This window comes from Plecotus auritus, assembly GCF_963455305.1.
Source record: "Plecotus auritus genome assembly, chromosome: 12".
Lineage (NCBI taxonomy): Eukaryota > Metazoa > Chordata > Mammalia > Chiroptera > Vespertilionidae > Plecotus > Plecotus auritus.
The window spans coordinates 6,758,443-6,784,953 of record NC_137778.1 but is presented as its reverse complement, the minus strand read 5'-3'; the positions used below and the strand labels follow the sequence as shown (position 1 = coordinate 6,784,953).

The 26,511-nt window shown below is 59.1% G+C and overlaps 2 protein-coding genes across 3 annotated transcripts; both read left to right on the top strand.

Annotated features, from left to right (window-relative positions):
• The first annotated feature begins 651 nt into the window (after positions 1–651).
• IGSF9 (immunoglobulin superfamily member 9) lies at positions 652–16,182 on the top strand. Its single transcript, XM_080648246.1, has 20 exons — positions 652–876; positions 1,079–1,267; positions 5,832–5,984; positions 6,692–6,846; positions 7,047–7,164; positions 8,482–8,623; positions 8,723–8,868; positions 8,959–9,101; positions 10,629–10,769; positions 11,189–11,305; positions 11,510–11,660; positions 11,852–11,975; positions 12,145–12,320; positions 12,578–12,828; positions 13,016–13,100; positions 13,193–13,375; positions 13,981–14,023; positions 14,343–15,203; positions 15,395–15,522; positions 15,704–16,182. The coding sequence occupies exons 1-20, from the start codon at positions 819–821 to the stop codon at positions 15,883–15,885; spliced, it is 3,546 nt and encodes a 1,181-aa protein (XP_080504372.1). The 5' UTR covers positions 652–818; the 3' UTR covers positions 15,886–16,182.
• Positions 16,183–18,168: 1,986 nt separating this feature from the next.
• TAGLN2 (transgelin 2) lies at positions 18,169–25,749 on the top strand. 2 transcript variants are annotated; one of them, XM_080648056.1, is made up of 5 exons: positions 18,169–18,256; positions 23,360–23,567; positions 23,986–24,160; positions 24,613–24,715; positions 24,991–25,749. In XM_080648056.1, exons 2-5 carry the CDS (start codon positions 23,388–23,390, stop codon positions 25,130–25,132), a joined length of 600 nt encoding a protein of 199 aa, XP_080504182.1. In that variant the 5' UTR covers positions 18,169–18,256; positions 23,360–23,387; the 3' UTR covers positions 25,133–25,749. The 2 variants fall into 2 exon arrangements, with proteins under 2 accessions (XP_080504182.1, XP_080504181.1); XM_080648055.1 differs by lacking the exon at positions 18,169–18,256 and adding an exon at positions 19,056–19,188.
• The last annotated feature ends 762 nt before the right edge of the window (positions 25,750–26,511 follow it).

The following is a 26,511-nucleotide window of genomic DNA, read 5'->3' as shown; positions in this document are numbered from 1 at the left end:
GGTCCCCAGCTTCCTGGGTTTTCCGAGGCTGGGGAAACGGGACAAGGAATTGTGTGGGGTCCCCTGGGGGCCACTTTCTGGGGGTTCTTGTCCATGCTTTGCCCCTGACGGGCTCTGTGCCCCTGAGTGAGGCTCTGCGTCTCAAGGTCCTTATTTGTCACTAGGGGAGTGGAGACAATACCAGTCCTACCTCCTATCTGCCACCTTTTATTCACATCGGAACTAAGGAAGAGGAGGCTGGCCTGTGAGGGCTCATTTTCCGTCCTCCCCTGAAAACAGTTTTCTGAGTGTATAGGAACCCCCCGTTTTCTCCCACTTCAGTTTTTCGAGAACCTTAGGAACCCGGGTTTCCCAAGAATCCCTCGGCGTTTTCTAAGATGTGCCCCCTCACGTGTCCCGACCTGCCTGGTCTCCCTCTGCGCGCACTCCCTTTTCCTCCCTTGCTCTATCTCAGGTCCTGTTCACCAGGGCCAGGTGTCAAGATCTCTGGTCTCCTGTGTCCCTTCCTCCTACTTCTCTCCTTTCCCGTCCTTTGCTCCCCTCCTGGCTTTTCTCTAACCGTGGGAATTCTCCCAGTTTTCCAGGACTGGCCACCTCTGGACATCGCCTTGCATTGGGCCTTTGGATCTGGCAGTGCTCCAGAGAACAGCTTCTGCAGGTGTTCCGTGAGCCACGTCCTCACTGTCCAGCCGAGTGGGAGCCGAAACCTGCTGCCTGATCAGAAGGATTGGCCGGGCTTGCTGGGCGCTGGACATCCCAGGCCCCTCCCCCCGGGCCCCTGTGGACAGGGCGGGGCCGGGTGAGCAGGCAGCCAGGCTATGGTTTGGTGCCTCGGTCTGGCCATCCTCAGCCTGATCATCAGCCAGGGGGCTGACGGTGAGCTCGACTCCAGAACTCCCTGTTAGCTTTGGGGTGGGGGTGTTCCCCAGGGGTTCTCGGTGAGCATGTGAGGGTTCTGGAGAAGTTGAGGGTTCCCTCAACTACTCAGGGTCCTAGGGAGCCCCCTGAGATGCTGATGGGACCTCCCCTCTCAGCCCTGACCTGGGCCCTGCTGTCTCTCATGCCACCCGCCATGCAGGTCACGGGAAGTCTGAGGTGGTGTCGGTGGTGGGCCGGGCTGGGGAGAGCGCCGTGCTGGGCTGTGACTTGCTGCCCGCAGCTGGCCAGCCCCCACTGCACGTCATTGAGTGGCTGCGCTTTGGGTTCCTGCTTCCCATCTTCATCCAGTTCGGCCTCTACTCTCCCCGCGTGGACCCTGATTACGTGGGTAAGACTTAGCCACAGGTCAGAGGGATCGCCAACAGAGAAGGGCTGGGTCGGGCGGGGAGGGGGTGTCTCCTTACCTGCTCTGTCCCTGCCCTGACCTTACCTCAGCTCCACTGCTTCCAGTCTGCTTAATAAGCATGTGCTCCAAGCTGCGTTTACAAATGTGCGCGCGCGTGCGAACAGACACACGCACACATGTGTGCACATGCTGTTTAGAACTCCATGTGGTCTGTTCTCAGGGAGATCCTGCACCCCTGTTTCAAGTATCCAACTTAATTCTCTAATCGCTTTTCTAGATCTCATCACAAAGCTTCCCAGACTCCATCCTGATCTTCCCTGGTTTCCCCGCGTGGCCCTGTCCGGGTCCCCTGCCCTCTCCCTCCTCCCCTGTCTTGAATGCTAGTTTGGGGCTCCTAGGCCCATAGGGCCTGGACTGATAGGGCAGCAGGTGGGTGCGTCGACAGCCTGTCTGCTTGTCCAGTGGGAGCTCAGCCTGTGTACAGAGGTGAGCTGGGGAGGGCCAGGCTCCCAAAGGATCAGCGAAGGGAAGGGGCTGGGCAGGGTTGCTGCTCCAAGGGGCTCCTGCCTGGACTACAGAAGAGTGTGTAGGCCTCCCTGGGCCCCTCGGAAGGCTCAGCGTGCTCCTAATCCCGGCTGGAGCCTTAGCCTGAGAGGTTCAGTGCAGGTCTCAGAGGCAGGGTGTGGGAGGCCCAAGGTGGGGTCCTCTGTGAACTAAGGAGGAAGCCCAGGAAAGGCCACCTGGGGAGGGCCTTGCCGGCTGGAGGGGCTCTCCCTTTCCGGTTTTAATTTGAATCCCGGAGAAGCCCTAGGATTGGCTGAGCTCTCTCCGAGGGGCTGGCTGACAAAGGGGAGGCGGCTTGGGCAGGTGCTGCCCAAGGGGAGAGTTTATTTTCAAACTGGGGGCAGTTGTTGGCAAACAGCCGAGTGGGAGCATATGTGTCTCCACAAGCCCCCTGGGAACTGATGAAAGCGGGCTCTGGTTAGGACAAGCGGAGAGAGGGCGGCAGTGCCCACCCACCCTCCCTCCCTGCCTCTGCCTGCAGGCTGGGAGGGGTGTGGGCTGCCCGGCTGAGGCTGGCCGATGCAGAGGATGCCTGCCTAAGGCAGAGGGAGGACAAGGGGGAGAAGGGCTTTTCCTGAGACTCCACCAGGCAGATGTGCAACTCTTCTTCCCTCTGTCCGCTGCTCCGCTCCCCCCCCTCCGCTAATTACCTCCCCCCGCCCCCCCCCCCCCCCCCCCCCCCCGCACAGCCCCATCCTGTTTTGAGGTCTGACCAGCAACTGGGCTACCTGTGGGATTTCTATCTGTCAGGGCCGTCACCCATGGGGCTTTCTTCCTACCCCTACCCTTTGCGTCCACCCTGTCCCAGTCTGGAGCCCCTGGTTGGGTCAGGGCTAGTCCTCTGAGTCTGGTCCCAGGCTGGAGGTTGGGGGTTGGTCCCTGTGCCCATTAACTCTTCACTGCCTCCCAGTGTGGAAGGGGCCTCTTTACTGCCTCCCAGTGTGGGAGGGGCCTCTCATCCTTTGTGTAGGGGACTCTGAACTGCCGTTGCTAGGCAATGGGAGGTAGAGGTTGCTAATGACTCTTCTGCCCTGTCATAAACCCTCTGGGCAAGTGAAGGGGCCATGGCCTGGGACTGTGTGAGGCTGGTGCCTAGAATGTGGGAGGAACCATGAAAGAGACAGGAGCTTTAGGGCCTGGACTGAAGGGAAAGCTTCCAGCCATGGAGGATTCCAGAATCAGTCTGGCGGAGGAGACTGCATTTATAGACTAGGTTGAAAGGAGTAAAAGGCCGTATAAAGCCAGCTAGTGCTAACTACTAGGATTAAGTCCGACACCGTGTGAGGTGCCGGCATGGAGCGCGCATTGGAGCCTGCGTGGTGTGAACGTGGCCGGGCATCGGAGGACAGAGGCGTGCCTTATTCTACTTCACCTTTCCTGGCGTGGGTCTTAGGCCAGTCCTTCTATTCCATGGGACCTGCTTTTGGTTTTTGACTTTTGTGCTGTATTTCTTGGTAGTTTCAAGGTGCACCAAACAGCAGAAGGGACATGAGTTTTTTTCTCTGTCCTGACTTGATACAAATCAATTATCTTATTCTGCTTTAGAATGCCCCCGACCCCTCCAGTCATCTCCCCTTTCTGCCTTTTGTCCTCCAAAACCCTCTGCACAGTCACAGCTTCCTGGAGACCTTCCGTTCTCCTCTCACTTCATAGTCTCTTGGAATATCTGGGCGCAGTTAGCACCATTGTTTGGAACTGTGTGTACGTGAACTTGCACGTGAACGTGAGTGTGGGTCCCCTGCCTGCTGAGAGCTTGTGAGAGTGGGGATGCATCTCCTGTTCCTTTATTCCTGCATGCAGGGAGGTCTCAAGTCCTTCAGGCCCTGGCCCCGTGGGTGGGGGGTGAGCCTCCAGGAGGTAGACCTAGGACTCAGATGGACTCAGGACTGCCCGCCCTGGCCATCTTCCTGTTCTGCGATGGGCCTAGTGGTCCATATCGCACGGAAAAGTTGGGACATGCAGTGCCTTCGCTGATGTTCTGGTCAGCACACTAGGAACTGTTACCACTGGCTTCTAACACCCGGAGTGAGCACACTGAGAGTGCTCCGTGCTGGTGCCTTGAGCATTGCATGACCGTCTGAGAAAGAAGGCCTGGCTTTGGCACTAACCTGGCTTAGTCATGTGATTTTGGAAAGAAGCTTACTATCAGTTCCTTCCTGTGTAATGGAATTTTTGGGAGGATGAAATATGGTGACAGTGCCTAATAACACACAGCCCTTCCTCATAACACATCCTCTCCCTTTCAATTTCCCTTCCTCTTCTGCCTTCTTTGTAGGGATGAAGATCACCACAATGAAAAGTTACTATCACATGGCAGTCAAAGGAGGTCGCAGCCTGCAGTCTGTGGGGTTGCGTGGCCAGGTAGATTAGGGTTACTGAGGAATGTTATGGTTGGTGGAAAGGTGTGATTATGTTAAATATTTACCTGCAGGTCCTAGGTTTATCTCCTAGGTGGGGATTTAAACACCAAGCCCTTTAAACAGGCCCACCCTTCCTAGAGAATCCACACCCCTGGACTTCATTCCTGGGGGGGAAAAGTCCCCGCGCATGATCACAAAGCCAGCCTCCACTTAGTCATTCTCTTCCCAGATGGCAGTGGGGCGCCAGTGGGGTCAGACTATAGTTCAGAAAGATCACCTCCCTAGGGGAGAGAGGTTAGAATGGAAGCAGATGGGGTGGGGTGAGTGCATAGACAGCTTTAGGATTTCTCGTATTAGGAAGGGCTAATTTGGGGCACAGTCTGGTCAGAGTGGGTACGGTGTCTTTTAACCACATGGGAAGTCCAGGTGGGGTGGGCAGCTGATGAATGCAGAGGGCTCAGCTGGAGGAGGGAGACCTCGCAGTAGGCTGTCAGACCTTGCAGGTGAGAGAGACCCAGGACTAAACTAAGGTGAAGGAGGTAGAGAAGGAACAACTGTGTAGGTAGAATATGAAAGATCCTGGACAGGTAGAGGGAGAGGTAATGGCGAGAGGAATAGGTGATGCTGGGTTTCTGGGAGGGGGGCTTGGTGCACGGTGGTGCTGTTCACCGCTGCAGGGTAAGGAAAGGGAGAGGATGTGTGATGAGGCGTGGGCCGGGGCCAGGGTTGAATGCAGGTTGCTGATTTCAAATCTTGAGCTCAATTATTTGCTCGCCAATCTTTACTTGAGCACCCGCTGATGCCGGGCGCCATGCTCCCCACCTTCCCTACATGATCTCTCCCCTCCACTCCACCGGATGAGGGCACTGAAGTTGAGAGAGATTAGGGTGTATAGCAGAGCTGCCATTCTTTCTGCATTGCACCGCCAGGGACGCATGAAGCTGTCTGGGATGCGGCGCTGTCGGGAGTTGCTGAGGGATTTGGGGGCACCCTCCGTCCCTGGTGGAGTGGTGTAGATGCCGAGTGAGGTGGGGGTGCAGTGTCTGCCTGTGCTGGGCTGTGTGGCCCTGTGGAGCTCTATGTGGTCAGCTGGGGCCTGGGGGTGGGAGGGGGTGGGGTGAGGAGGCTGCTGACCTTGCTGCCTGGCTGGGCTGGACTCCGGCCACCCAAAGGCGCTTAGGCCGCTGATAATAGCCCCGAGGGATTAGGGCCTTTGAGAGAGTAGGTCTGGGTCTCTGCTTAGGCCCCCGACACTGCAGAGCTCCCGGGACAGAGTCCTGTGGCCGGAGGAGTACTCATGGGATGGGCAGATCCTGGAAGAATCCAAGGATGATACTCCGTGTTGGCTCTTCAACCTGCTCCCCCAACTTCCTGGAAGCTGTCCACCTCTTTAGTTCTGGGTTTCTCTTTGTCTAGACTGGTCCCCACCGCTGATGCAGGAGCAATGAGAGGGGCTGACGAGGGATCTGCCCTCAGTGACCTCGGTGCCTCTCTGGACCCACTCCATCAGGGTAACTGGGAGGGACCGGGCCCAGTGTTGACCTCTGAGAATGACCGGTGTGACTAGGGTTTGGGGCTCCCTTGGGTCCCTGCAGCACCCTGATTCAGGGCTCCTCCTCCAGGTCGAGTCCGCCTGCAGAAGGGGGCATCTCTCCAGATCGAGGGGCTCCGGGTGGAAGACCAGGGCTGGTACGAATGCCGCGTGCTCTTCCTGGACAAGCACAGCCCCGAAGACGATTCTGCTAACGGCTCCTGGGTGCATCTCACAGTCAATTGTATGAAGCTGGGAGCAGGGTGATGGGGCCCCTGGCTGGTGTGTGTGTGTACGTGGGGGGATGATGGGGCGGAGGAGTATGGCAGATTCTCGGCCCCACCCTGGCTGACACCCTTATTTGCTCTCATTGTTTGCATTCTGCCCCTCCCACCCCCGCTCCTGCACCTTCCGGTCTTCGAAATCCAGTCTTTCTCTTCCCCTCTCTTCCCTGCTCCTGCCTCCCTGGCCAGGAGAGAGTAATGGGTAAGGGGTGGGGGCTCTTGGGCCCTGAGTGAAACACAGATCACATATATACAGCATATTTTTTCAAAAATAGCTTTTAAACCAATACCACACGAATTCTTTCTCAACCCTGAGAAGGAAGGAGGTCATAATTATTCCCATTTTATAGATGAGTAGATGGGCACAGGGAGACTGGGTCATGCCACTGATTTGGGGCAGAGTGGAGTCTAGAACCTTGGCCTGATGCCCAGAACAGTGCTCTTCTAGGGGGCACCTGGCTCTGAGCACCCTGCCTGTGCTCAGACCCCATTGCCAACTCTGCAAACCAGTTTCAGGCTGGGCTGGTGCAATCCTCATTCAGCCCTGAGAGCAGCAGACAGGGTGGCCCTGGGCTGGGGGTGCCTGTGAAGCTGGGCAGCCCTGATCTGTCTCCCTGCCTCAGGCTGGTAGCTCCTCTGGCAGCGCCTGATGCCGCTCTCTTTGCAGCACCCCCTCAGTTCCTGGAGACACCTCCTCAGGTGCTGGAAGTTAAGGAACTGGAGCCCGTGACCTTGCGCTGTGTGGCCCGTGGCAGCCCCCAGCCTCATGTGACTTGGAAGCTCCGAGGACAGGACCTCAGCCAGGGCCAGGGCCTGATGCAGGTGAGTCCTGTTGCTGGCTGGCGTGAGGGGCAGGTGGAGGTGTGGGAGCGGGGCTGTAGGACAGAGCTGGCAAAGGCCAGAGGAGGGGCTTGCCTTTGGTTTCCTGAGCCTGGGGTGCTGCCTCCCTCTGCTGGCCAACCTTGGAAATGCAGGGTCTGAGGCCTGCTGGAGGGGGCCTTCCCCCTCCACTCCTACCCTAGGTGCAGAACGGGACGCTGTGGATCCGGCGGGTGGAGCGAGGCAGCTCTGGGATCTACACCTGCCAGGCCTCCAATTCCGAGGGCAGCACCACGCACGCCACGCAGCTGCTTGTGCTAGGTGCTCTCTGTGGGGAGGGCCGGGAGCAGGGACACCTATGTGGGAGGCCTGATTTGTGGCTGGGGGTGCACATGTAGAATTTGGAGGGGACTTATGCCTGAGGACAGAGGCATGTGGAGAGTGAGGGAGTTCCCAACACAGGCTGTTCTTCTAAAATCAGCATCTTAAATTTTAAAAGGATCGGTAAATAGACAGACATTTAGTGCAAAGTGATGCAGAATAGAGGCCAAAGCATGGGTGCTGGTGTTAGTTCATGAGCCATGTGGCCCCCGGTTCCCCCATCTGTATAGAGAGGTTCATATCGACTACCACACATTCTAGGGCGGTGACAAGAACTTAATTACTGATCAGCACATAGTAATTCCTGGCCAAGACCTTCCCTTTAGAATGAAAGCTGAGCAATAGAAGGCCTGGACTCGGCCTCCATCGAGCCCCTGAAGGCCGTGTTGGGAATGGATGATGGTGAAGTCTTTGGTGTTGGGAAGCCTGACTGTGACTCTCACCTTCCCTGCTGACCTTGGGAAGCCACCTCACAGCCTCTCCGCCTCTGAGCCTTCGTTTCTTCACGTGTCCCGACCACACAAGCTCTTCTGAGGGTGAAAGGCGATGATGAGAGTGCACCTGGCAGAGCACCTGGGAGCAGAGAGGGGCGTGAGCAGTGCAGCGGCAGCTGCTGGAACGGTGGCTCTGTGGCTTGGCCAGGCTCTCAGGAAGCGCTCCGGGATGGGGGTTCCGAAAGCAAAGGCCTGGGACAGGAGTGAGCCTGGCACCAGGCACAGCGAGCCGCCCGCACGTACCTAACAGGGCTGTTCTAGGCGCTGACGTGTGAAAAGATGGCTGGCCAGGCGGGGAGGGATGGGATCGGGAGGGCCGAGGCAGGAAGTCTGAGCTGCCCATGGTGGGAGACAGCAGCTGCTCTGGGTTCTTGAGTCGATGTGTTCTGTGGCCAAAGAATAAATAAATGGCCGCTCAGTGCATGGATGGCCATCAGAGGGGGAGAGGTGAGGACCTGGGCTCAGGGTCCCTGTAGCATCTGGGGGTAAGGTACTCGGTACCTGGATTAGGGGAGGAGACACAGATGATTTAAGGGGTGGCAGACGAGGGGTATAGAGGGTGAATGAGTGGAGAGTTAAACCTGGTACCCTTCCCCAACACACACACACACACACACACACACACACACACTCACGGTTTCAGGCAGGAGGAGCTGGGTGAAGGAGTGTTCTAGAGGGCAGCTCCAGGAAGAACAGTAAAAGTGAACTCAGCTGTCTGGGAAGACTGTGGCTGAGGATTCTCCCTCCCCTTGTGCTCCCACAGGACCCCCAGTCATCGCGGCACCCCCCAAGAACAGCACAGTCAATGCCTCCCAGGATATTTCCTTGGCCTGCCGGGCCGAGGCCTACCCTGCTAACCTCACCTATAGCTGGTTCCAGGACAGCATCAACGTCTTCCACATTAGGTGGGGCTCTGAGGGGTGGGGTGGGGACTGGTGGGCAGGTTTTGGGGAGCCTCTTGGCTGAGCCAGGCCTGACTCCTCCCCACACCTGCCACATTGCAGCCGCCTGCAGTCGCGCGTGCGGATCCTGGTGGATGGGAGCCTGTGGCTGCAGGCGGCCCAGCCTGATGATGCTGGCCGCTACACCTGCGTGCCCAGCAACGGCCTCCCGCACCCGCCTTCAGCCTCAGCCTACCTCACTGTGCTCTGTAAGCCTGACCCCTGCTCCCCTCAAAGCTGCTCCCTCCCCTGGGCCAGGCCAAGCGCCTTCTGCATAATTTGCCACTGTTTCCCCTCAGACCCAGCCCAGGTGACCGCGATGCCTCCGGAGACACCCCTGCCCATAGGCATGCGAGGGGTGATCCGGTGCCCAGTTCGTGCTAATCCCCCGCTGCTCTTCGTCAGCTGGACCAAGGATGGGCAGGCCCTGCAGCTGGACAAGGTACAGGCTTACAGGCTTGGGGCAGGGGAGGAAAGCCTCCGCTTGTTTTTCTAGTCAGGACAGCTGGGGCGGAGCCAGTTCAGTCTAATTTAATTCACTGCCGTGGGCAAACTACGGCCCGCGGTCCGGATCCGGCCCGTTCGGTTGTTCTATCCGGCCAGTGGAGCCGAAAGAGTGGAGGGTTCTCTTGCTCTCCCCTCCGCTCCTTTACTTTGAATTTATATTAGTTCACACAAACGCGCCATCCATGCTTTTGTTCCAGCCCTCCGGTCCAGTTTAAGAACCCATTGTGGCCCTCGAGTCAAAAAGTTTGCCCACCCCTGGATTAGAACATACACTGTTGCCGGGTACTGTGCAGGGTGCTGCGTGGGGAGCTGAGCAGAGAGACCTCCGTGCTGAAGGAGGGCACAGCCTAGAAACGGGAGGGACAGCCACAGGGACACTGCTGGAAGGCCAGGGATGGAGGAAGGACCTTCTTGTTAGGCACTGGTGGAGGATAGATCAACTACCATCTGGGACCTTTGTGGTGGGCCTTGAAGGGTAGACAGACATTCCACGCAGAAACCAGGGCCCAAAGGCAGAAAGCACCCCAGTGCTTCTATGACACAATGAGCCACCCAGCGTGGGGGGAGCGCCTGTGTGGATGCGCGTGTGCACAGGAAGCTGGGAAGGCAGGCTGGTGCCAAAAGGAAGAACTCTGGATGCAAGGCAATATGACCTCATCCCAAGGAGATTGGGATCTTTCGTTTGTCTGCAAAGACCATAAATTCCCTGTGGGCTAGTACTGCATCTGTTAATCCTGGTGTCCCCAGGGTTTGGGCAATAATAGTTCTCAATACGTTTTTGTTGAATGTTGGGGGGAAAAAGTCTAAAGGCAGTTGGAGGCAGTGAAGCTGCTTGAGTGATGGTGTGGTAGCAGGAGTTGCGTTCGTTGAATGGAATGGAGGGGGAGAGAGGGTGCAGGGAGAGGGGTTCAGGGGCTGTTGAAGTGGTCCAGGTGGAGGTTGTGTAGCTTGAGTTAGAGAGGAGGACATGAAGATGGATGGGCCTCACGTCTAGACAAGAAAGAGGTCTTCCCAGGAGGACAGACCTGGTGAGTATGTAGACGGGGAGTGAGGGAGAATGAGGAGTAGAGGTTAGCAAGGACAGTGCGGCCTTTAACAGAAATAGGGAAGCCAGGAAAAGGATCTGATTGGGATGGAAGACGCTGAGTTTAGTCATGGAGTGCTGGGAAGACAAATAGACGATGAGGTCTCAGCAGGCTGGGAGCGCCCACGCAGCTCACCTGCAGGGGGCGCCATCCACACTGTATTCCCTGGAGTTGGGTAGTGCTGGCCTTCATGCCCCTGGGAGTGGCCCCTCTCTGAGAGAGGGAGCTAGAGGACTGGGATGCGGAGAGGTCAGGCCTGGAGGTTGAGCTGTGGTGTTCTCTTCAGAGCCGTGGGCTTCCTCCTCCCTGCCATGGCCTCTCTCCATCTCGGTTTTGCCTCTGCTGACTTTCTCATTGTCATCTCCTCTTCCCTCCAGTTCCCCGGCTGGTCCCAGGGCGCAGAAGGCTCGCTGGTCATTGCCCTGGGGAATGAGGATGCTCTGGGAGAATACGCCTGCACCCCTTACAATAGCCTTGGCACGGCAGGGCCCTCCCCAGTGACCCGAGTGCTGCTCAAGGTGAGGCCCAGGGTTAGCAGCAGTGGCGGGGCAGGTGGCTGGAGATGCACCCTGTGTGGACACCTGGCTAGTAGAGAGGTGTGTGTGTGTGTTGGGGGGGTGGGGCTTCCAAGTCTCTGTTTCTTGTGTGGTCAGATGCCATGCCAGAGTCTTTTTGCAGAGGTGGTGCCATGGAGATGGGCCATCAGTCACGCAGCACATCCACAGTCAGATACTCGTTCCACCCCCACCCTCACTGACCTTGACCTGTACACCTCCAGAGAGGCCTCCCAGCGCCCCAGTCTTCCCTGTCCCACCAAGGGAACAGATACAGTTAGAGAGATAGTGAGAGATAAGCCTGAGGTGCGGTGGGACTGGGAGCCCCAGAACGGGGACACAGTGTGAGAGAGGCCCTTCCCAATGCCAGCTCTGGCTTGCAGGCCCCCCCAGCTTTTCTAGAACGGCCCAAAGAAGAATATTTCCAAGAAGTAGGGCGGGATCTACTCATTCCCTGCTCTGCACGCGGAGACCCTCCTCCTACGGTCTCTTGGGCCAAGGTAAGGCTCCGGAGCGGCGTGGCTATCCTCTGCCGGCGCATCCCTGCTCTCCACGCCCCTGGCCATCGTGTGGGAAGGAGGACGTGGGAAGGGAAGGGCTCTCAGACGCAGGGTGGGGAGGAAGCTGGAGCTGCCAGGAGAAAAGGGGTGCCCGTGGGGAGGGATGGCTGCGTGTGTCCTCAGGGCTGACCAGTGGTTCTGTAGGTGGGCCGCGGGCTACAGGGCCAGGCCCAGGTGGACAGCAACAGTAGCCTCATCCTGCGACCATTGACCAAGGAGGCCCACGGGCGCTGGGAGTGCACCGCCAGCAATGCCGTCGCCCGCGTGGCCACCTCCACGAACGTCTACGTGCTGGGTCAGTGGCCGCATAGCCGGCTGGGGCTGCAAGAAACCATGTGGGGCAGGAGACAGGGAATCGTTCTTGAAGGCTCAGATAGGATGGTGGGTGGGGAGCCCCTGGGATGACGGGTGGAGGGAAGAGGCCCTGGGTTCTTCACATTCCTTCAGGGCCCTGACCATAATCCCTCCCCCCACCCCTCTACCCAGGCACCAGCCCCCACGTTGTCACCAATGTGTCCGTGGTGCCCTTGCCCAAGGGTGCCAATGTCTCCTGGGAGCCTGGCTTTGATGGTGGCTATCTGCAGAGATTCAGCGTCTGGTACACCCCATTGTGAGTGCCCCGCAGGCCACTCCTCTCTTCCCCACTCTGGTTCTCTCTGGCCCTCTGCCCTCCCCTCCTCCACCCCGCTCTGCCCCAGCCCTGCCCCAACTCCGCTGCTTTACTTACAGAGAATCCTATGTGACGCTGGTTGATGAGGCCCCGTTTCCTCATGTTGTAGGGCCAAGCGTTCTGACCGAGCCCACCACGACTGGTTGTCCCTGGCGGTGCCCGTGGGGGCTGCTCACCTCCTTGTGCCAGGGCTGAAGCCCCACACCCAGTACCAGTTCAGTGTCCTGGCTCAGAACAAGCTGGGCAGTGGGCCCTTCAGCGAGATCGTCCTGTCTGCCCCTGAAGGTGAGAGACCTCTCACCCCAGAGCAGCAGATGAGGATAGGGAGGGGCTGGCAGGAGAAGCTGGATATGGGGGGGGCCTGGGTGGGAGGATGTGAAGGTGCTGGGCAGCTTGGGGTCCAGAGGGCTTTGTGGAGCATGATCCAGGCTTGTCTTAGGGGCTCTGGGAGAATGGTTGGGCACAGGCGGCCGTGGAGGGCCAGGGGATGAGGGGAAGGCACTGGAAATTCCATTTCTACGCTGCCTATCTGTCCCATCCAGGGCTTCCTACCACACCAGCTGCCCCCCGACTTCCTGTCACAGAGATGCCGCCTCCTCTGTCCCCACCCCGAGGTCTGGTGGCAGTGAGGACACCCCGGGGGATACTGCTACACTGGGATCCCCCAGAAATGGTCCCTCAGAGACTGGATGGCTACATCCTAGAGGGCCGCCAAGGCTCCCAGAGCTGGGAGGTGCTGGACCGGGCCGTGGCGGGCGCGGAAGTGCAGCTGCTGGTGCCTGGCCTCATTAAGGTTAGCGTGGGAGCAGGCACAGGGGCTTCCGCGGTTCTCCAGGCCCCAGCTCCATTCCCCAAACCCAGATTGGACCATCTTCCCGGCTTCCTACTCCCCCGTCACCCCCCACTGCTCTATCTTTTCAAATGGGGCTGGTGTGGGAGGTCAGGCCGGGCCCTGACCTCCTTGAACTCCCCACCCCCAGGATGTTCTCTACGAGTTTCGCCTTGTGGCCTTGGCCGGTGGCTATGTCAGCAGTCCCAGCAACTCGGCCAACGTCTCCACTTCTGGTGAGAACCTGGGGGGAGGGCCGGGGCTGGGGCCTCGGGGCTCTGAGCCCACTGATCTGGACACTGGCCCTCCCTCGTGGCTCCTTGCGCAGGCCTGGAGGTCTACCCATCCCGCACCCAGCTGCCAGGCCTCCTGCCACAGCCCGTGCTGGCCGGCGTGCTGGGTGGGCTCTGCTTCCTGGGGGTGGCCATCCTGGTGAGCATCCTGGCTGCTTGCCTCACCAGCCGCCGCAGGGCTGCCCGCCGCCGCCACCACTGCAAGCGCCTCCGCCAAGGTAGGGCCAGCGCCCCCTCAGCACCCCCTCCAAGGTAGGGCCAGCCGCCCCCTCAGAACCCCCCTCCAAGGTAGGGCCAGCCGCCCCCTCAGCACCCCCCTCCAAGGTAGGGCCAGCCGCCCCCTCAGCACCCCCCTCCAAGGTAGGGCCAGCCGCCCCCTCAGCACCCCCTCCAAGGTAGGGCCAGCGCCCCCTCAGCACCCCTCTCCAAGGTAGGGCCAGCGCCCCCTCAGCACCCCCCCTCCAAGGTAGGGCCAGCGCCCCCTCAGCACCCCCCTCCAAGGTAGGGCCAGCGCCCCCTCAGCACCCCCCCTCCAAGGGAGGGCCAGCTGCCCCCTCAGCACCCCCCCTCCAAGGTAGGGCCAGCGCCCCCTCAGCACCCCCCCCTCCAAGGGAGGGCCAGCGCCCCCTCAGCACCCCCCCTCCAAGGTAGGGCCAGTCCCCATCAGTCCGTGCCTCCTACTTGGAGGAAAGCCCCGCACCCAGCACCCTTCCTGCACCCAGCCTTGCCTACACTGTTCCCAGCCGGATGGGGTGAGGTCTGTGCCTGGGCCCTGGAGAGCCCTGGTTTGCCTGTGTCACCTCTGGTTCCCCTGCCCTTACAGATCCACCTCTTCTCTTCTCTCCACCCGGGTTGTCATCTCCACTGTAAGTCCTTCCTCCTCTGGGCTTCCTTCTTCCCCCCCACCCCCACCCCACAGTGTGCCCCTATCCTCTGCTCCTGCCCTGTACCCGGGGTAGGAGTTGTGAGAGGTGGAGCAGAAACGGGAGGGAGGTGAGGATGGGATGCAGAGCCCAGCATGGGGGTGCTCCAGGGTTGCCTGTGCCTCCCCCCACCTCCATGTGGGTCCTTGCTCACTTGCTTTCCTAGCTCTGCTCTGTTGTGTACCAAACCCCTCCGGGCCCAACCATGGTTCCTGGGACGGGGACTGGCCCTTACCACAGGCCCTGATCTGTCCTTCCCCAGCCCTGCTCCAGGCTCAGGCAGTCCTGACAGCGTGGCCAAGCTGAAGCTCCGGGGTTCCCCAGCCCCCAGCATGCGCCAGAGCCTGCTCTGCGGGGAGCCTGCCAGAACCCCCAGCTCCCCTCCAGGCCCTCCACCGAGCCAGGGGCCCTTGCCTCTGGAGCCCATTTGCCGGGGACCAGATGGGCGCTTTGTGTTGGGACCCAACATGGGGACCCCCCAAGAAAGGTCAGGCCCTGAGCAGGCTGAAGCTTGGACCCCAGCCCGGCACCAGGCCAGGTCCTATGACTGCAGCAGCAGCAGCCCCACAGGGCTGCCCCAGCCCCTCTGCATTACAGACATCAGCCCTGTGGGGCCCTCTCCCGCAGCCCCGCCCAGTCCCCTGCCAGGAACAGGACCCCTGCTCCAGTACCTGAGCCTGCCCTTCTTCAGGGAGATGAATGTGGATGGTGACTGGCCTCCTTTGGAGGAGCCTGCTTCTGCTCCACCCCCAGATTACAGGGACATCCGGCCCTGCCCGCCCTCATCTCTCCTTCAGCCCCTGGATTCCCCTCCTGCATCCCCCCGGGCAGTGCTTCCTGGGGCTGTGGTCAGGGCTGGGGCTGCCCCGGAGGGCCCGTACACAGCGCTGGCAGACTGGACACTGAGGGAACGGCTGCTGTCCGGCCTTCTCCCTGCCGCCCCTCGGGGCAGCCTCACCAGCCAGAGCAGCGGGCGGGGCAGCGCCTCTTTCTTGCGACCCCCCTCCACGGCCCCCTCAGCCGGAGGCAGCTACCTCAGCCCCGCTCCAGGAGACACCAGCAGCTGGGCTAGCGGCCCGGAGAGGTGGCCCCGGAGGGAGCATGTGGTGACCGTCAGCAAGAGGTGAGGGCAGTCGCTGCCCATCCCTGCCCCGTCATCTCATCTCGGACTGTCTCCCCAGCCCTCTCCTGACACCTCCTGCCTTCTCTGCTCGGCTCCCGGCTCCCACTGTGGCCTGAATTCGGGAAGGTCAGGTTCAGGCTTTTCTGGCCACCCTCCATCCCCCCTCCCCCCACATTTGTCTCTTTTTACAGGAGGGACACATCTGTGGACGAGAACTATGAATGGGACTCAGAATTCCCTGGGGACATGGAATTGCTGGAGACCCTGTACCTGGGCTTGGCTGGCCCTCGGCCCGGACCTGAAGCTGAGCCAGAGCTAGGTGTGTGAGCCCTCCAGAAAGCAGGTGCTCCTGGCCTTGCTGTTCCACCACCCACAGCCTTAGGACCCAACCTGTTCCTGGTTGCCCCCTGGGGTCATGTGACCTGCAGGCCCTGGGGAGCTTCATGGTGCCAGTGAACCTCAAGACTTTTTCCTCCCCTTGTTCTGCCCTCCTCTGGCAGGTGCAAAGACTCCAGAGGTGGGCTGCCTCCTGAGCACTGCCCCGGCTCCGGGCCCCGAGGCCCGCTGTGCTGCCCTTCGGGAGGAATTCCTGGCCTTCCGCCGCCGCCGAGATGCCGCTAGGGCCTGGCTCCCCGCCTATCGACAGCCGGTCCCCCATCCTGAACAGGCCACTCTGCTCTGAACACTGTCATGTGAGGCAGCGTGAAGGCACAGGGACCCTGTGAAGGAGGCCGCAACCAGACCTAGCTCCGCCTGGGAAACTGCCCCTGCCCCTTCGAGGCCCAGGCACAGACCCTGATGGTGGGCTGGGGTGGGCGTAGTGTGGGATGTATGTGCTGAGCCTGGGAACTAGAGCCAGGGATCCTAGGTCTGCTGGAGGGCGTGTGTGTGTGTGTGTGTGTGTGTGTGTGTGTGTGTGTGGTGTTCGTGATGTGGGTGAGGTTTTATACAGGTGAATAAAGAAAGTCTGGAAAATGTTTCTATGTTGTCTGACTTTGAATCTGAGAGGGAGGGGGGAATCTCGAACCCTTGAAAGGAGGGCATTCTTCCTAAATGAATGGAGGAGCATTCAACATCCATTCCAAAAGCATGTATTGAGCGCCTACTGAAGTCGGCTACCAAAGACCAGCCACCAAGCTAGATGCTGAGAAGATAGAGTTCACTAAGTCAAGCCCTGCCCTTGGGGGTTCTTTGCAGTCGGCGAGGCAGACGAGAAGAAATAGCTAGAGCATGATGCGATACGTGCCGTGATAAAGCAATGCCTTGGTTATTGTGGCAGCACAAAGGAAGGAGTCAACAGCATGTGCTGGGACCGGCGCTTCACGTGGGGGATCCTCAGTGCTTCCCGAGCGGGAACAAAGACAGCTAACAGCCGGGCACTCCGACGTGTAGGCACTGCTCTCCAAGCCGTACTTGAAGCAGTTAATTCTCTACAACTGAGTTAGGGAGGTAGTCCTATTAGACTAGGGCAGTGGTCGGCAAACTCATTAGTCAACAGAGCCAAACATCAACAGTACAACGATTGACATTTCTTTTGAGAGCCAAATTTTGTAAACTTAAACTTCTTCTAACGCCACTTCTTCAAAATAGACTCACCCAGGTCGTGGTATTTTGTGGAAGAGCCACACTCAAGCGGCCAAAGAGCTGCATGCGAGCCGCGGTTTGCCGACCACTGGACTAGGGAACTGAAATGAACAGGTGAGGATGAGTCAAGGGAGGAAAAGCACCCCAGGCAGAGTGACAGCCTGAGTGAAGGCACGTTGACTGGCTTGTGGGGAATGACCCGAGGCCTGGAATGTAGGACTGAGTAGGATTGGGGAGGAGAGAACAGGAAGGTGGAAGGACAATGGTGGATGACCTTGAAAACCAGGTGAAACTGGCTTCTACTACACACAGATGTAAGTGGGGACTCCGCCTGAAAGGGGGAGCACTCCTTTAGCCCCCAAACTGCTCTCCACTCCCAGAAGCACTGACAGCCTCCTCCACTGGGAAGGCGATGGAGCGGGGAGCAGTCAGGTCTGAACCCTGGGTCCCAGTGCTGATTGATCACACTCCTTGGGCACCACGAGCAATGACCTCACTGAGTTTTCCTGTCTCGGCTTGAAGTAAGTGCGGGTGCTGTCCTGGCCTGCGAGCTCCAGTCCTGTCACACCCTAGTCAGCTGGGGGGGAGGGGCACTTTCCTGTGCCTCCGTTTACCTAACCACCCTTTTTAATACATATATTTTTATTTCAGAGAAGAAGGGAGAGGGCTAGAGAGATAGAAACATCAATGATGAAAAAGAATCATTGATCAGCTGCCTCCTGCACATCCTACACTGGGGATGAGCCTGCAACCCAGGCATGTGCCCTGATTGGGAATCCAACCTTGACCTCCTGGTTCATGGGTTGATGCTCAACCACTGAGCCACACCAGCCAGGCCCTAACCACCCTTTTTATTATTGTATTTTATTCTTTAATTTTTTTTAATTTTTTTTTTTACTGATTCCAGAGAGGAAGAGAGAGGTAGAAACATCAATGATGAGGGAGAATCACTGTTTAGCAGCCTCCTGCACGCCCCCAACTGGGGCTCGAGCCCGCAACCAGGACATGTGCTCCTGACCGGAATCGGACCTGGAACCCTTCAGTCTGCCGGCTGACGCTCTGTCGACTAAGCCAAACCGGCTAGGACCACCCCTTTTAAACCAAGAGGATTTTTCCCACATAAACTGGCCGAAGTCTTGAGCTAACCTAGGCAGAAAGTCTCCCACTGGGGCACGCCTCTCCTGGCACCTGGGTTGGGGTAGAGGTGGTCCTGGGTGAAGGCCACTGCCGCTGCCCTAGGAGGCCCCGACTCCCCAGATTCTGTAACCAAGGTCCCACCCACAGCCCTCTTCTAACCTTGGTCCAAGGCTCCCGCTACGGCGCCTTTAAACCCTCCCAGCTCTCGCCCCGCCCCGCCCCGGGTCCGCCCCGTCCGAGGCGGGAGCCGCTGAAAACCCCCAGCCCAACCCCTGCGATCCATTCGCCCTGCAGCCCCCGCCCGCAGTGCGCGCTCTCCGGCCCGCCCGACGGTAAGGAGGGTTTTTTAATAGTGTGTGTGTATATGTGTGTGTGTGTGTGTGGGGGGGGGGCTCTCTAGAAAGCGAGAAGCTCCGTTGGCGACCAGCTGCACTGAGGCTGAGGACCAGAGGCTGGGAGACCAGGGTCCGATGGCCGCGTCGCCCCGCGCTGCCAGGGTCTGCCCCAGCCCTGGCCGGCATTGCTGGGCCATGAGGCCAGGCCTTTTGCGGTGCACAGACGGGGCATCTGCCCTGAGCAAGGACTGGGGTCTGCACCCCACGCGCAGCTCCAGCTCGGGTCCCCTCGGGTGCGGAAGAAGGGCGTCTGGGATTGGTTAGTTGGCCAAGCGACGGCGCGCCTGGGGTCCCTGGGCAGCTCTGCGACCCCGCACTTCCTGGTTCCCGGACACGTGCGGCGCTGCCCGCTCTTTGCGCCCCGAGACGGCCTTTCCGTGCCTCCTGGGGACTCGGGGTCACGGGCTTGCGCTCTGGCGGCCCCACGATGGCCTCTCCTTCCCGGGTTCGGGCGGGAGTTGAAGCCGCAGGCTACTTCAGGGGAGCCCCCTAGCGCAGGCACTCGGGGGCTGCAGCCCTGACCGCGCCCGCCGGGTGCCCTGCCAGCGCGAGGTGGCGGCGGGAGGGGTGGCTGCTTCCCGCCCCTACGTGAGCCGAGGCCCTCACCCCGCGCCTCCCGCTGCTTAGAAAGCCGGCGGCGGCTGCGGGCAGGCGGCCGGCGGGCTGCCCAGACCGCTGCGTCACCCCAGCGCTGGCGGTGTGACTCACCGCGGTCGCTACGGCCCAGGGTGTGGCCAGGAGGGGGCCGGACCTGAAGGCCAGAAGTGGCCTGCAGCCTTCCCGGGAACCCCGCAGCCCCCTGGAGCCCAGGCCGGCAAAGTCCTGGGGGAACTTGGTATCAGGGGCCTTCCAGAAGGCAGCGGGTGGAGGTGAGGGTGAGCTGCAGCGGAGGCCGTGCAGGAGGGGACTCGGGTGGGCTCTCCCTAGTTCTCTCTCTGACTCCAGGGCACCAGACAGAGGGCCATCGCCCTGGCTCAGCCCCCTCCCATTTCTGCCCCTAGTCCACGCGGATGACCTAAAACTGCAGGGGAGCCCAAGGTAGGGTGGGGCCAGCAGGGCCCCAGCACTCCAGAACCAAGTAGTCTAACTGCAACCCCTTCTAAATTCCCACTGCCTGCCTGCCCCCTGGGGATTGGCCCCCATCCCTTCTCCCCGCTTCTCTCCGCCCCACAGGAGTGTCAGGTGTGGGGCTTCAGCTCAAGAGTACAGCTGTTCCCAGGGCATGCCTTCTTCACCGGAACCATTTTTTTTTTAGTTATTTCTCTGCCCCAAGCTCAGACTTCCTTCTCCTCCAGGTGCGCTCTGCACCTCCTCAGCTGCCTGCTTGAGGCACGTCTTGCACCTGGCTGTTCCCGAGAACGGCTGTGAGGCGGCCCCTTTCGCAAGGACCCACCTCTGCCCGCTGCTCGGAGCCTGTCGCCACTCCCCTGTGCTGAGTGCCCCCACCCTGACCTATGGCTGTTTGGTACACAGAAGCTATGGCAACATCCCCCACCTCACCCTCCTCCTGCAGGCCTTGTGGCTTCCTGTTTGTATAGCTTGTTTTCGCTCCTGCTCACCGGCTCTTGGTGAGGGGCTTACCCCAGTCCTAGGTTTCCCACCATCCTTGCTTCTGCTTGTTCCATGTGGCACTTTGCTTTGGGGACAGGGACTCCCATTTTGCCCTTTTAGAATACTCTTTGTCCCAATTCTGAGTTGGGAAGTTCCCCAGTCTTATCTGCACAATGAATGGAGAGTCCCTTTGTCTCTCCACTGAAACCTCCAGGAACCCTGAGTCTCCCCACCCCCACCCTGCATCCGCCTTTTCCTTGGCATTGGTCTGGGAGGTGAGGTAAGCTTCCAGCCCAGGGTCTGGGCAGGGCTGAGGGCCTGTGGCCTCTGCTCCTTTCCCAACGAGTGTGCCCTTCTGCGTGGGGGTGCAGGGCTGTTCCCACAAATGTAGGCAGATCTCCAGTTTAGGTTACTCGCAGCCAACCTCTCCCCCCGCCCCCAAGTCGTTCAGCTGTCGTCTTTCCATTGGGTCCTGTGCTTGGGCCTCTCCCCCACAGCTTCTTCCCAGCCCCGCAGGCAACTGGCTGCCTTCCCTTCCTTTGAGGGAGGACAGCAGTAGGCCCTGTGGGTGTCACTAGGGTGGGCCACTCCTGCCCCAGCAGCCACAGCCCATCAGCCCTCGCCTGCTGGTGTGGGGTGGGGAGGAGAACCAGCTGCCACAGGCTGGCCCAGCTGGGTCTGCCCCTTCCTGGAGTTCTGCCCGATGACTGGCACCTCAGGGCTCTAGGGCAGTGGAGCCTGGACACTGTAGCTGGAGGCTGTGACCCTGCCAGCTGTGTCCAGGCGCCAGGGTGGGGGAGAGGCCCTCAGAATCCACCCGTGTCCAGAAGTGGGTCTGCAAGGCTGTGTCTGTCTGCCCGCCCGTGGGGGGCACTGGAAGGGTCAGGCTCCGGGCTGCTCTCTTCTCCTTACCCTGGGGTGTGGGTTGATCATTCTTCTGCGCTTTTTTCTCTCTGGGCCACTGTGATCCCTGGGCTCGAGGCCACGTGGGCCCATGGAGATACAGCCTTGAGCGGCCCAAGTCATAATAGTGAAGCTGCCCCCCTTTCCCCAAGAGAGGTCTGGACATTGGGCTGGGAAAGGGCGGATAACTGGGAAAGGACAATAGCCTCCAGCCCCCTCCCTTCCTCCCAAGCGCCCAGCCATGCCCCTGGGTGACAGGGGTCACAGGTCTAGTCTGAGTGGTGGCTGAGCAGTTGGGACTGGCCTGGGGGAAATCTAGTCTCCTCTCCACAGGCCTTGGCCACTCCACTACCTGCCCTCCCCCAGCTGAGTGTGTGTGTGTGTGTGTGTGTGTGTGTCTGGTTGTGTGGGGTCAAGGCCCAGACTGACATTTATCTGGCCCAGTTTTCAGGCTGGGGAAGTGGGGTGGGGTGGGTTGCTCTTAATGAGGTTTAAAAATAACTGATTTATGGGGAGGATCTCTGCCGGAAATGTGCAGCTGGATAAGCTGGAGGGAAAAGGAGCTGCCATGTGGGTGCGGGGGAGGGGACTGGCCTGAGACAGGACCCTGGGGCTGAGAGGTGTGAGAGTGCTGGGGGCAGCTGCTGCCCCTGCGGCCTGATGACGTGTCCCGAGGCCGAGCCTTCAGGCCCACTGAGGGGGTGGTGGGATTGTTCAGCCTGGGGTGCATGGGAGAGAGGGAGCCAGATGACTTCATCCCTTCAATCTGCCCTGGCCTGGAGCCAGATGTGGGCGGGAGTGGCTCCTCCTCTCCTTGAGCACAGGTGCCTGTCCTGGGGACCCCCTCTTATGAGCAACCAGACAGCTAGCTCTGTTTCACGCAGCAAGTTGCCCACCCAGGGAGGGGACGGGGTCCTGGCATCGGTGGCATTGCCTCCGGGCCCCTGGGTGTGGGGCCCAGGCAGCGAGGAGGTGGATGGGAACACACTGCCCACACAGTAAGGTGCTGCCAACTCAGGCCATGGATCAGGAAACCACCCAGTTCTTCCCAACCTCAAACTAAGTTCCTGCGTATTTCTCCATTCCTCCCTCTTTCCCAGTTTTCTCTAAAAATACCATCCAGGGCTCCTGTACGAGTTCCCTGATGTAACAAACTACTACAAACTTGGTGACTTAAAGCAACACACATTTACTGTCTTACAGTTCTAAAGGTCCCACCGAAGGCCTCACTGGCTGAAATCAGGTGTGGGCAGGGCTGCATTCCTCATGGGGGTTTAGGAGAGAGTCCATTTCTTAACCTTTCCACCTTTTCGAGGTCACCTTGCCCCATTCCGACCTCTGCTTCCTTCTCACACCCCACTCTGACTCAGCTGCCTCCCTCTTTTGCTTATGAGGACCCTTGTTTCGAGTATATTGGGCCCACCTGGATGGTGCAGGGTACTCCCCTATCTCAAGATTCTTAATTCAATCACACCTGCGGAATCCCTTTGTACCATGTAAGGCAACACTCACAGGTTGTGGCAATTAGGACATAGACATCTTTGGGGGCACCATTATTTTGCCTAGTAGAATTTTATTTTAATCCTCACCCGAGGATAATTTTTTCATTAATTTTAGAGAGAGTGGAAGGAAAGGAAGAGGGGGGAGAGAGAGAAACATCAGTGTGAGAGAGACACATCCATTGGTTGCCTCCTGCCCACACCCCTATGAGGGCTGGGGAGCCTGCAACCAAGGTATGTGCCCTTGACCTGACTGGGAATCGAACCCGAGATCCTTTGGTCTGAGGGCTGCTGCTCTAACCACTGAGCAAACGGGCCAGGGCTACCATTTGTTTATATTGCCTGGCTTCTCACGGACAGTTCCTTTTGCCTGCTGAAATCTGTGAAGGGTATACTCAGCCCTGCCTCTTCCAGGAAGCCCTACAAGCTGCTCCTGCCCATACACTTTTCTGGATTCCTACTACATATGGTCTCACTGTGTAGCTGGGTATTTGTCGTGTACAACCCTTGCCCTTTAATATGTGTTCACTTTGTCTCTCTGGTGGTACCGTGGGCAACTTCAGGAGAAGCGACTTCTGTCTGCTACAATTCCTAGCACAGAGCGTGGGTGCTCAGTTAGGCTTCCCAAGCCTCTCTATTCTTTCTCCTTCCCCAAATCCTTCTCCTTCCCAGGGCTGACAAAAGCAGGGTTGGGGTTAGAATGACCAGTTCGCCTTTGTTAAAACTTACCACCCCAAACCAGGGGCTAAGCTCCCTATCTTGACCTTGTTTACCCCTTATTCTATTCCCGTGGGCTTTACATTTCATTTTAGTAGTGGAACCATTTAAATGAAACTTAGTGGAAGCCTTAATAATACACAGACCGCATGTCCCGGGAGTGGGAACCCACGGTGGCCCGTGTGGCAGAGTTCTGAGCAGTGCTGTTCTAGCCCATGTTCAGGGCTCAAGATGAGAGTTCCCTCACTTGGCAGCTGTTCTCACCTCTGGGAGCCACCCTGGGGGTATGAAGTGTGTCCTTGCAGGCAGAGCCCCCCACCCCACAGCCTGCAGAGTGCTGACCGAAGGCTTGGGTGTGTCCCCTTCCCAGCTCCCCACAGTCACCACCACCCTTCAGAATGGCCAACAGGGGACCCGCTTATGGCCTGAGCCGGGAGGTGCAGCAGAAGATTGAGAAACAGTACGATGCCGACCTGGAGCAGATCCTGATCCAGTGGATCACCACCCAGTGCCGCAAGGATGTGGGCCGGCCCCAGCCCGGGCGGGAGAACTTCCAGAACTGGCTCAAGGATGGCACGGTGAGAGCTGGGCCCCTCTTGAGTGGAAGTGCTGGTGAGCAGGGCCGGGTCTGGGCACTGGGATAGTTTCACCTGAAGAATGAGGGCATACCCGACCCGACTTCTTCCTGAGCCTGGAGAGGATGCATGCTTCCCTCCCTCCCACTGAGTGAAGGGGTGTGTATGTGTGTGTGTGTGTGTGTGTGAGTGGATGGGCCTCTGCGTGGAAGGCCCTAGATGACACCAGATGCTCTAAGGAAAGAACTGTTGATATTAAAACATTGAGGTTTTCACTCTGACCGCAGAGGCACGGCCTGGCAGGAGCCTGAGGCTGACTCAGGCGTGTTCAGATGGGAGAGAAACCTGTGGGTCACTGTCTCTGGCATTCTGATCTTCCGTGGGCGTGACCTCATCTCTACATACCTGCTGCCCTCCCCAGGTGCTGTGTGAGCTCATTAACGGGCTGTACCCAGAGGGGCAGGCCCCAGTGAAGAAGATCCAGGCCTCCACCATGGCCTTCAAGCAGATGGAGCAGATCTCTCAGTTCCTGCAAGCAGCCGAGCGCTACGGCATCAACACCACCGACATCTTCCAGACGGTGGACCTCTGGGAAGGTGGGCCAGGCCACAGCGCTGTCATCCAGGGGACCAGAGATCGGGCAGGGCCATCTTGACCAGGGGGAAGGGGCAGGTTTCTGGCGTTCTGAGGACACTGGGGTGTGGCGGAGTAGATGTGTATGTGCTCGGCATGTGTGCCCTCGCACGTGTATGCGCTTGTACGTGTGTGCCCTCGCACGTGTGTTTTGCACGTGTATGTGCTCACACGTGTGTGACCTGCCCTTGCACGTGTGTGCACTCACACGTGTGCACCTTCGCACGTGTGTGTGCCCTCGCACGTGTATGCATTTTTTGAGGAGCTGACTGTGTTGGGGTCTGGGATGGGAAAAGGTCTGGGATGAAGAGGAAAAGAGTTTGGAAGCTGGGCCTGCTGACTTAGTGATAGAGGTGGAGCCCTGGCATCCAGGAGCCCAGCTCTGCTGAGGCCAACACCCCCTTCTCCTTCCCAGGAAAGAACATGGCCTGCGTGCAGCGGACGCTGATGAACCTGGGTGGGCTGGCAGTAGCCCGGGATGATGGCCTTTTCTCTGGGGATCCCAACTGGTTTCCTAAGTGAGTATGGCTGGGGCTAGGCAGGCGTGGTCACCCTGCCCATTCCTGTCCCTAGGAAACAACTGACCCATTCTAGCAGCTGGCCGTTTACAAAGTACTTTCACCTTCTTCATTTACTTCATCCTCTGGCCCGGGACTCCATTGGAGAGATGAGGGGGTGGCTTCAGAGAGCTCAAGGCTCAAGGACAGAGCTGGCAAAACCTGTGCTCTGTCCAGGGAGGACATTACCGGGGCGGCCTCAACCTCCTCCTAACCAACCCTCCCTCTCCACCTAGGAAGTCCAAGGAGAACCCCCGGAACTTCTCAGACAACCAGCTGCAAGAGGGCAAGAACGTGATTGGGTTACAGATGGGCACCAACCGTGGGGCGTCTCAGGCAGGCATGACCGGCTATGGGATGCCACGCCAGATCCTCTGATCCGCTCCCAGCCCTGCTCCTGCCCTTCCTTGGATGGTTAATATATATAAATATATATTTTAGCAGTGACATTCCCAAGAGCCCTTGCAGCCCTCAGGCTCCTCTCTGCCAGGGGGAGGGCCTGGCCTGGCGTTATCTCCTCTGTGGCCGCCTCTCCCCCTGTGCTTACTAATACATTCCCTTCTCCAAACACACAGAAACTGGACCTACTGGCCTCTTCTTTTTCCCCCGGGACCAAAATTTAGGGCGTCTTCCTCCTCCTTCATACCTCTCCTCCCCTGACCTCTCAATCCATTCCATGGCTGGGGTCAGCGACGCTGCCTTTGGGCCTTCCTTCCACAAATATGCCTCCCACAGCTGTGGCTGCAGAGACTTAATTTATAGGGAGGGGTCCGTGGCAGCTGCCACGCTGCCACAGCTGGACTGGGCTCACCACACACTGGAGGCAGGCTGCCCTGGCAGAGGCCCTCTTGGCTTCTCGTTTTCCATTCCCCTCGCTTTGGCTAAGGGGTGGGATGAGGGGAGAGGGGAGGGAGGGCTGCCCCCTCTGGGCTGGGGCTTGAAGAATCTGAGTGCTGGTTTTGAATAAAGAATCTCCCTTTTTTTGGATGGACTCTGACTGGCTGTGTCTGGGGCCACTGAGCCCACTGTTGGAGAGGGACTATGGGGGAGAGGGGAAGTGCAAGACTGAAGAAGATGTGGGAAGTTTTTGAGTGAAAGGTTGCAATCCTTACCCTCATCTTTGATTTCCTTCATCTTTTCCTTTGGTTTAGGTGAGGGAGGTTGGGGTTGAGAAGGGACAGGCCCTCTCAACTCCTCTTGGGCCGGGAGCCATCATGCAGGGTATGTGGGCAGTGTCCACAGGGAGCGGGGCCTTGACCTACCCCAGGATTGGGCAGTCCTGCCAGGTGCTCCTGGCTGGGCTCCTGCCAGCCGGCGGCTTCTCAGGCACTGCAGGAGGGTGGGGCTGGTGGCTGGTACAGCCCTGGTACTGGCAAGTCTCTCAGGGGGAGGCCACTCTTGCAGGCCTGGGGCAAGGTGGCCAGACTAGTTTGGGGCCCCAGGCAGGCGTTTCCATGGTGAACAGCGGGTGAGCTGGGGAATGAGCAGGGAGTTGGTGGTGATGGTTGGAAGGAGGAAGCCTTGTTGATCCATCCCATGAACTTGTGAGCTGCATGCTGGGGCGAGACTGGCAACAAGCTTCCCCTCTAGATGGGGAGCCGTGGACCAAGATGGTCAGTTTGGGGTCAGGCTGTTCTGCAGTCCTAGCCCTCCCCCAGGCATGAATGTTGCACCCTTAGTTTCTAACCCCTGGTGTACTCCATGGCCTTCCCATCAGACCCTGTGTTGAGAGACCCTGGGCCAGCCTCCCACATCAG

Excerpts from the sequence above, each read along its gene's own strand:
- IGSF9 (XM_080648246.1), top strand. The coding sequence starts at position 819 with ATGGTTTGGTGCCTCGGTCTGGCCATCCTCAGCCTGATCATCAGCCAG. Across the intron at positions 8,869-8,958 it reads AGCCTACCTCACTGTGCTCT|ACCCAGCCCAGGTGACCGCG; the intron begins GTAAGCCTGACC and ends GTTTCCCCTCAG. Across the intron at positions 9,102-10,628 it reads AGGCCCTGCAGCTGGACAAG|TTCCCCGGCTGGTCCCAGGG; the intron begins GTACAGGCTTAC and ends TCTTCCCTCCAG.
- TAGLN2 (XM_080648056.1), top strand. The coding sequence starts at position 23,388 with ATGGCCAACAGGGGACCCGCTTATGGCCTGAGCCGGGAGGTGCAGCAG. Across the intron at positions 23,568-23,985 it reads ACTGGCTCAAGGATGGCACG|GTGCTGTGTGAGCTCATTAA; the intron begins GTGAGAGCTGGG and ends TGCCCTCCCCAG. Across the intron at positions 24,716-24,990 it reads GATCCCAACTGGTTTCCTAA|GAAGTCCAAGGAGAACCCCC; the intron begins GTGAGTATGGCT and ends CTCTCCACCTAG.